The sequence below is a fragment of the Penaeus chinensis genome, chromosome 31 (genome assembly GCF_019202785.1).
Source record: "Penaeus chinensis breed Huanghai No. 1 chromosome 31, ASM1920278v2, whole genome shotgun sequence".
In the NCBI taxonomy this organism is placed as follows: Eukaryota; Metazoa; Arthropoda; class Malacostraca; order Decapoda; family Penaeidae; genus Penaeus; species Penaeus chinensis.
The window spans coordinates 25,781,112-25,791,111 of NC_061849.1; the positions used below are offsets into that span (position 1 = coordinate 25,781,112).

Consider the following 10,000-nt stretch of genomic DNA (forward strand, 5'->3'; position numbering starts at 1 on the left):
CCATCTGCCAATTTATTATATATTGGTGTGACCTCTGATGCCCGAGGGTTGCCAGCTACCCCCGCCTCCCTGTATTTCACCTTCTGTACCTTCTCCTCTCCTTCTCTCTCTCAGTTCTTTTATTTTTTCGGACTCTTCATCTCTCCCTTCATCGCTCTCTACATATTTTTTCTTCTCCCTGCTCTTCTACGCACGCTCTCCTATATCATCTATTCTCACCATCTTCTCCCCTACTCTCTCCTTTTTGTTTCTCCCTCCCCCCCTTCCCTCTCCTTTCTTCCCGCTATCTTCCTCACATTCCTCCCACTCTCTTTTCTCCCCATCCTCTTTCTGCACCTGTCTCTATCTCTCTTTACTCCCCCACTCTCTCCCTTCATCACTTTCCCAATTCCCTATCTTCTCGTATTTCTTTACTCCACATCCTCTGCCTGCACCTGTCTCTATCTCTCTTTTCTCCTCCACTCTCTCCCTTCATCACTTTCCCAATTCCCTCTCTTCTCGTACTTCTTTTCACACCGGCCCCATTCTCCTTCTCTCTGCTCCTTCCACTATTTCCATTAAAAAAAAAAAAAAAAAAAAAAAAAAAAAGAGAAAGAGAGAGAGGAAAAAAAAGAAAACGAAAGTAAAAGCTACCTTAACATGCATGGCGAAACTCTGTGATGAAAGTGAGAGCAAAAGTGAATTAAAACCCGCGGCTAACCTGCTCCAGTTACATGGCCATGGGTAGGATAGGGGGCAGGGGATGAGGGGAGGAGGAGCGGTGATGGGGAGGATGGTCAGATGGGTAAGATGGGGAGAAAGGAAGGGGGCGGTGCAGAGGAATAAATAAATAAATAATGAATAATTTAGTTTTATTCCATTTGTTACAGTTATTATTCTCGGTGTGACAGGCTGTTTCGATTTGTTTCTAAATAACCCGCTGTGTGCAAGGAATGGCCGAGGTTACCATTCATAGACGTGACCGCTTCCACTGACAGGTCGGTAGAAGGTTAGGGAAGAGAGTAAGGGAATAGAGGAGATAGGGAAAGGGTAGGGCAGGGCAGGGGTCGAGAAGAGGAGTAGGCAGATTAGGGGAAGAGGTAGGGAGGGTAGCAGGGAGCAGGGGCAGCAGGCACGGGAACAACGTTAGGTAAGGAGAGGGGGCAGGCTAAGAAGGTAGGGGTAGGGAGGGGGAGGGGCCAGGGGGGAAGAATACGGAGGAGAAACAGGGGGAAGAGGTAAGGGACGATCGAGAGAGGGAGGGGAATTAGTATAATGCCCGATATAGCAGCTACAACATATATACTTTTTTTTTGTTTCTAATTAGGCCCGGGATAGGGTCGCCGTGAGACCGACCTAACCTATAAAGTTATGGCCGGTTTATTATACCACTGATAGAGGTTGGGTGTCTTGTGACTGGCGCTGTGCTTTTCTTTGTCAGCAATTTTCTTTGTTCTTTTTGTCATTGTTATCTTTTTGCTTCTTGTTCACTCCTTCTTTTGTTTCGCATCGCCTTTCTTTTATTTTCAGTCTCCCCTTCTATTGTTATCATTTTTCTTTCTTCCGCTGTCTTATTTCCCCTCTTATTTGATTTGTCTTATTCATTTTTTGCTATTTTTCTCTTGTCCTCTTCTCCTCTTACTCTCTGCCTCATCTCCCTCCTTCTACGTCTTCTTTCAATGATCTTATTGCGAGAGAAAGCTGCAGAGAGAGACGGATCGCCGATGCCGCTGATGAGTCTTCGATTCGAGGAACTAGTTCACATCTATCTAGTTCACTTTTTAATCCTCCTTTTCCATTAATCTATTCATTTATTTAGTGATTTATACATATATGTATATATATGTGTACACACACACACACACACACACACACACGCACACACACACACACACACACACACACACACACACACACACACACACACACACACACACACACGCACGCACACACACGCACATATATATATATATATATATATATATATATATATATATATATATGTAATTATATATACACGCATATATATATGTATATATATACATATACACATGCAGGGGGCAGGGGATGCTGTACATATTCATTGAATTTAAGCGTACTTTTCAATGATGATGATGATACTGATACCTTTTCCCCGCCTACAGGCCGCCCTCTTCGCCCTCGCCGTCGTACTTGCGTCTCCGCTGGCGTCGTCCGCAGCCAAGCTGTCGGTGACGGAGCCTCCGGGTTACGTGATCCGCACCCCAGCCATCCCCTTCACGGCCGAGGAGGGCAGGGGATTCCAGCAGGCTCCTTCTGTTAACTTGGCATCCATTCCTTCTGCTGTTCCTGCTGCTGCCTCTAGGCCTGCTGCTCCTAGACCTGCTGCCCCTAGGCCTGCTGCGCCTGCTGCAGCTGTACCTGCGCCTCTGTATCAAGGGCCTGCCGCTGGGTCCTCCGGCGTGCTGGGACAGCAGGCCTTCCAAGGGGCTGCCTCTCAGGGCCCTCAGGTGAGCGACCTCTTATGTTTCTTCTTTTTTCTTATTGCTTGTTTTCTTCTTCTCATCATGTTGTTTAGACGCCGTGACAGTTTCAGAGGAATGAGTCAAGCCCAAATAAAAGCATATAAGCATACCAAATTAGATATAACAAGCGATCTTGTGATAACCACATGCCATATTACAACGCAATTATTATAATAGTTAACGGCTCTGTCTAACGCCTTTCCCTCGCCTCTCAGGCGCCTGCGCAGTACAACTTTGGCTACGCAGTGAACGCCAACGACGCCACCGGCAACAGGCTGGACTTCGGGCACCAGGAGGAGCGCAATGGGGCACAGACCTCCGGCAGGTGGGTTTGATCCACACATAACAACTCTCGTCCGCCAAAAATTCAACAAAATTATTTTTATCCACATAACTACCCATACCCCACTTTACTTATCATAATCCACTTTCATCCACCTAAACCCACTCTAATCAAACTCATTACTCCCTCATCCATCCTCATCTACCAAATTCCACCCACCGTTCCGTCCATCACCCAACCACATCCACTAAGACCAACCGGAATCTACCTAACTCCACCCAATTCCACCCGCAGCTACTTCGTCCTGCTCCCTGACACCCGCGTGATGAGAGTCGAGTACACGGTGGATGAGTTCGGCTTCCACCCCGTCGTGACCTTCGAGGGCGAGGCTGTCTTCCCCGTGGGCGCCCCTGCTACGCCCATCGGCTCCTCCGCCCGCAGCCCCGACCAGCTCTACGCCGCCCCGAGCCGGAAGTAGAAGGGGAGGAGAGAAAGAAAGCGATAAGGATAAGGAGGAGAGGAAGAGGGAGAGTAGGAGAAGGAGGAGGTGAAGGAAGAGAGAGAAAAGGAGAAAGAGGAAGGAGGTGAAGGAAGAGAAAGAAAAGGAGGGAGAAAGAAACTATGATGGTTGTGTCGCCGCATTTAAATTGGATCTCGCTGAATGTCGTGGTTTCGAGATCGAAGGAACACACACACAAACTCTAATTTTGCTAGATAGAGGGAGAAATGGAGAGAGAGAGAGAGAGAGAGAGAGAGAGAGAGAGAGAGAGAGAGAGAGAGAGAGAGAGAGAGAGAGAGAGAGAGAGAGAGAAAGAGAGAGAAAGAGAGAGAGAAAGTAGAGAGAGAAAGTAGAGAGAGAGAGAGAGAGAGAGAGAGAGAGAGAGAGAGAGAGAGAGAGAGAGAGAGAAAGAGGAAACATTTACACATCCTTTGACAACGGTCTAAGGTACTGGTTATCTCAAGACATTGTATTGTAGTCAAACGCTTCTTAGTTAAGTTATAATCACGTATTTCTAGGTTTCTACATCTTTACTACATGTAGCATGATATTTTTATACGGCATAGAGATTTATTGTTTTGATAATAAAAATGAACAAAAAAAAAATATATTATTGAAATAACCCTTTGGCCATAGACATCGCATGTCAACAACGACAGCTATCATTATGTATATATATCATGGGTAGGTGCTTCATGCTCGGGGTGATGTGAAGCAATGCCTTCTCGCTTACAGCTACCACCGCTGGCTACCCTGGTGCGAAAAGGGTGCAGCTATTCATAAGACTCCTCTGCCAGCTCATAGCCTCTCCATCATCAAGACTTCTGCAGTGCCTCCTCGTGGCCACCCATGGAAACTAGGTACCTTGCAGTCCTAGGCTGAACTGTGGAGGCGCTTGGTACTAACTCCTGCCCCCGTGCCCCCTGGGCTGTGGGGAGGCAGGCCTTGCCAGTCGCCCCCCCCCCCCCCCGAGATAACCACTGGCAACGATTCATATGGTTTTTGGTGCTGGGGGAATGGTTAAAGTCCCTCCCACCCAGCAAGAACGGCGGGCTGTGGGTCCCTCTGGGTTGGCGACCACTGGGACTCGGGTGGGGATGGGGGTTACCTGTCATCCCATCTGGGTCCCAGTGGCTGCCAACCTGGCGTGATGCTCGAGGGGGAAAGCCCCAGGGAGCCCTGCAGCCAGCCAACCTCCTCTATATGGGTTGGCGTCGGTAGGGGTGGCAGAGGTGGCGCCCACCTGGAGTGACTGCCCGAGGTTAGACCTCAGGCAGGCTGTCAGGGTGGGGGCTTGGAATGTCTGTTCTCTGCGAATGGACGATCAGTTACCACTACTGTCGAGGGAATTGAAGCAGCTGAGAGTTGAGGTGGCTGCTCTCTCGTAGGTGAGAAGACCTGGCAGCGGCATGATTAGTGTGAGTGGCTACACTTACTACTGGTTAGGCTTCAGCGATGGCCACAATCTCCAGGGAGTAGCCATAGCCATCTCCAGCAGACTTCTACCCTCGGTAGCTGAGGTCACTCCAGTCGATGAGCGTATTATGCTATTGAGACTGAAGCTCTCATTTGGCTTCATGTCTCTTATTGCTATATACGCTCCTACAGATGTATATAAACTTGAGGTGAAAGAGATGGGGAGATATTCGTATTGTTCTGGGCGACTTCAATGCGGTATCCGGCTGCGATCGAGCTGGCTACGAGATGTCTGTCGGTCCTCATGGCTCAGGAGCTGATGCTGGCAGTGAGAATAGCCTCCTTCTCCATGACTTTGCTAGGTCCCAGAAATTAAGGATTTCTGGCTCCTGGTATCAGCGTTCTGACCCGTATCGTTGGACTTGGTACAGCGATACGGGTAGTGTGGCCAAGGAGATCGACCACATCCTTGTTAGCACTTGGTGGAGGATCTTCTAGAACTGCAGGGTGTATCGAAGTGCCGAGTTCTGTAGAACTGATCATAGATTAGTTGTGGCTACTCTTCGGGTCCACTTTAGAACCCCCCGTCGCCCAAATGAACTCGCTAGTTTCACGATGTTTCATTTAGACAGATTAAGGGAGGACGAGTGTGCCCGGGGGTTTGCCGAAGCTATCTCTGGTCGTCTCACAGCACTCGAGGGCCTGACAGACCCTGTTCTTATGTGGGATACCTTCAAACGTGAAATGCTTGATGCAGATCAGGAATCCATTGATGAACGCCCAAGAGCAAGACAGAATGCCATCTCACAGGAGACACTGGAAGCCACAGATGCTTGTCGTGCGGCTCGATTGTCAGGGGATCACAACTTGCACCGTTCTCTGGTGCGCAGGACTAGGTCACTGTTGAGAAGGGATAAGGAACAGTTTATCAGTAATATTGCAGAGGAGGTCGAAAGCCATTTCTCAGTAAATGACCTTCGTCCTGCCTACCAAGCCCTGAGAAAGCTGAACTCCAAACCCTCCTCACAGACGACTGCAGTCTGCTCAGCAAGTGGCCAGATAATCTCAGAGTATTTTCAGCAGTTGTATAAGGTTGATCCACTAAGAGTTAACTTGGATGCGGGTAATGTTGTGATTCCTCTGCCAGACCCACCCATCAGCGGGGATTCACCCCACCTGACTGAAGTCAGGAGGGCGATCTCTAAGCTGAAGAGTGGTAAAGCAGCAGGTGTTTGAGGCATCCCAGCTGAATTGTTAAAGGCAGGTAGAGAACCTATGGCAAGGGGCTTGCATGCAGTCCTGTCTGCCATCTGGCAGATTGGTACCTTTCCTCCTGACCTGCTGAGGGGTGTGGTCATCCCTCTCTGGAAGGTGAAAGGGGATTGCTGGGACTGCAGCAATCACAGAGGCATTACACTACTCAGTATACCAGGCAAGGTACTCGCGGACATCCTACTGAGACGTATCAGAGACCACCTGTTGAGGCACCAAAGGCCGAAGCAATCTGGATTCACTCCTGGTAAGTCCACAATAGACCGCATACTGGCGCTTCGAGTCATTGTAGAGCGCCGTTGTGAGTTCGGACATGGGCTGCTTACAGCCTACATCAACCTCAAGAAGGCGTTTGAGACAGTGCATCGCGAATCACTCTGGGAGATCCTGAGGCTAAGAGGAATTCCAACAAGGATTGTTGGACTAATAGCAAACCTGTATACAGGCACTGAAAGTGCTGTAAAGTGTGGAGGGGGCCTGTCGAGCATCTTCCTTGTTAGTTCAAGCGTGAGGCAAAGCTGTGTTCTTGCACCAACACTTTTCAACATTTGCATGGATTGGATACTGGGTTGAGCTACTGTCCAAAGTCACTGTGGAGCAACTCTGGGCAATATAAAGGTTACAGACCTTGACTTTGCTGATGATGTTGCCATTCTCTCTGAATCTCTGGAAACCCTAGTGGTGGCTCTTGATGCATTTAGCAATGAAGCAAAGCCCCTGGGGCTAGAGGTATCCTGGACCAAGACTAAGATCCAGGATTTGGGGGGCCTACTAGGAGACCTTGTGCAGTCGGTATGTGCTGCTTGCGGTGAAAACATCGAAGTCACAGAGAGTTTTATATACCTCGGTAGTGCAGTTCACGACTCTGTGCTGTCAGACCAGGAAGTCAGTAGACGGATTGGCCTGGCAGCAGGGGTCATGAAATCTCTCGACAAGAGTATTTGGAGATGCTGGTACCTGTGCAGAAGGACCAAATTACGTGTTTTTAAGGCCCTGATACTGCCAGTTTTACTAAATGGTAGTGAAACTTGGACACTATCTTGTGCTCTGGAATCTCGTCTTGATGCCTTTTGTAACAGATCCTTGGGCCGGATCATGGGGTACAGTTGGCAGGACCATGTGTCCAACCAACGGCTGCACCATGAGACCGGTACAGGACCTGTTACTTGCACAATCCGTGATCGCCAACTCAGGCTATACAGCCACTTGGCTTGATTCCCGCAGGATGACCCTGCCCACCAGGTTGTCTCTGTCCGAGACAACCCTGGGTGGAGGAGGCCTGTGGGACGACCGAGAAGGTCGTGGCTTGGGCAGGTCTGGAGGCTTGCCACGAGGAACCCTCGTAGGTGGAAACAAAAGGGTGGATGCGGTTATGCGCCCCTGCCGGCGTTAGCTCCCAAATGACGATGATGCTGATCTATATCTATATCTATATCTATGTATATATATTTATATATATGTATAAATATATATATTATATATATGTATATATATGTATATATACATACACACACACACACACATACACACACACACACACACACACACACACACACACACATATATATATATATATATATATATATATATATATATATTTACACACACACACACATACACACACACACACACACACACACACACATACACACACACACACACACACATATATATATATATATATATTTATATATATATATATATGTACGTATTTATATGTATATATATATTTATATAAATATACATATATATGTATAAATATATATATATATATATATATATATATATATATATATATATATATATATATTTATATGCATATATGTATGCATAATAAATGGATAAATGAATAAATATATATATGTATATATGTATGCATAAGTAAATAGATATATGTATATATATGTATACGCATATATATCCACACATGCATATATATATCGTATATATATATATATATATATATATATGTATATATATATATATATATATATATATATATATATAAAGAGAAAGAGAGAGGGAGAGAGAGAGAGAGAGAGAGAGAGAGAGAGAGAGAGAGAGAGAGAGAGAGAGAGAGAGACACACACACACACACACACACACACACACACACACACACACACACACACACACACACACACACTCACATGCACACTCAACACAGACACACAAACATACATACGTATGTATGTATGTATGTGTATATATATATATATATATATATGTGTGTGTGTGTGTGTGTGTGTGTGTGTGTGTGTGTGTGTGTGTGTGTGTGTGTGTGTTTGTGTGTGTGTTTGTGTGTACATACGTATATTTATGTAAATATACACAACCACTGACACAACATAACGGTGATTGTAACAAGATTAACGTAAAGGTGATCGTGAAATTTATATCATGAAGGTGATGGAAATAAGATGATACCAGCAACTGTAGCTGTTTTTTTCCAAAGTCCAAATTTAGCAGCAGCAACAGCAGGACCGTTCCCTTTCAGAACAAAGACCTGTCCCAATCTCTTGCACTTATTCCGGACTTGCGCCCTCTGTCCCCAGTGCCGATTCCGGAATTTCCATATTCCATCCCGACATCTAGTCACTGGGCTTGCTATTGGCTTCCTTGTGTAAGTCATATTACCTTTTGTCTAACCTGCGGTTGTCAATCCTACATGTATGGCCTGTCATTTCTTCTTTTAATACACTTGGGTACATTTTCCATTCTGATTCCCAGCAGAAACCTGTCTTCTGAACACCTTCCTTATTTTGTCTTAATTGTTTGTTCTCTGTTCATGCTTTTGTCCATGCCATGATGGGTAGATCGCGGTGGTTGGATACTATTTTCTTAAGGCAAAATAATTAAGTTCATAACATGAAGCTGTATCCACTGAGGTCACTCTAATTAGTCGCTTTATTTCACTTTTATCAAGTATGTTTTCTGTCTGAGTTGCCCAAAGTATAAATACGGATTACCTGCTTTTAGCATTTGGTTTTCTATTTGTGCACTAAACATTGTTAGTCAAGCCTTTCAACCTTTCTTTTCCGATTCGTGTATGCACTGCTATCATTTCACGAACGCAGCAAAGAGAGCACAGTTGTCTGTAAATCAAGGCTTTCTCATAACATACATCTGAATTTCCCTTATTCCGTGTCTCATTTTCACTGGCTAAACCCTCGTGCCTGAGAACAGTGACTCATTCATTCTTGCGTGTTTAAGATTTAAGTATGTCTTCCTTCTTATTCTTTATGGTCTTGTTGGTTTTGCCAATTCTATTTTGTCCTTCGCTGATCGAAGGTTTGCTGGATTTTTTTTTTCATACCACCTACTTCATATGCAGGCGCTTCTTTTATCTCACTGTTTAAAATATCGTGCCTATTTTTGACACTATGGCTAGGGAGATACCATGGCTAGGGAGAAATGGTATTTTGTTCTATCATTTAATTTTTTTACGTCTTCTTAGGAACTCTGAACAATCCTTTTTTTGCCTCTTTCACTTAATTTTAATGTTACCGAAGATGCTCTTTTTATTTACACTATAAGGTTACAATGGCTTCTTTCCAAGGCTTGTGAGATAAGAAACGAACTAATGAGATCCTGATGTTTAAATCCCCATTATGAAACACGTTCATCGCCTAGGATTTTCTGCTTTTTGCCTTGCCGTCTAATCTAACAAAGTCGCATGGGGTTCCCTTTAAAATAGGAAAGGTCCTCAGACTATGATCTCAGTACGTGGTCAGAGTCCTCGTATAAATATATATGTACGATATCTCGAAATAGGTACGACATAATCACTCAGAGCACATTTCAGCTGGCTCAGATTTCCTAAGTAAAGGTTAATTTCAGGTAACGGGTAAAAGAAAATAATAAAGACAATACTTAATGAAGAAATTAGACCCGGAGAATAGCGATAATGACATCAATCGAAAATATATCGTGTCATTATCAGCCTGTTAATCCCGGCTGACTTGGCGTGACAGTGCTGTCATGATGATACGAATTCCACACTTCAAAGATTTTAATGAAAGAACGTTCGCTGTTACGTAAAGGTGA

The 10,000-nt window shown here is 45.3% G+C and overlaps 1 protein-coding gene across 1 annotated transcript in view; it reads left to right on the forward strand.

The window, feature by feature from the left end:
• The window catches only part of LOC125042257 (pro-resilin-like), a 9,164-nt gene extending 5,813 nt beyond the window's left edge, over positions 1-3,351 (forward strand). The window contains exons 2-4 of the mRNA XM_047637801.1: positions 2,124-2,468; positions 2,699-2,808; positions 3,061-3,351. Coding sequence (XP_047493757.1) covers positions 2,124-2,468; positions 2,699-2,808; positions 3,061-3,244 — 639 coding nt within the window. The 3' untranslated portion in view covers positions 3,245-3,351. The remainder of the gene's footprint in view (positions 1-2,123; positions 2,469-2,698; positions 2,809-3,060) is intronic.
• Positions 3,352-10,000: the final 6,649 nt, after the last annotated feature.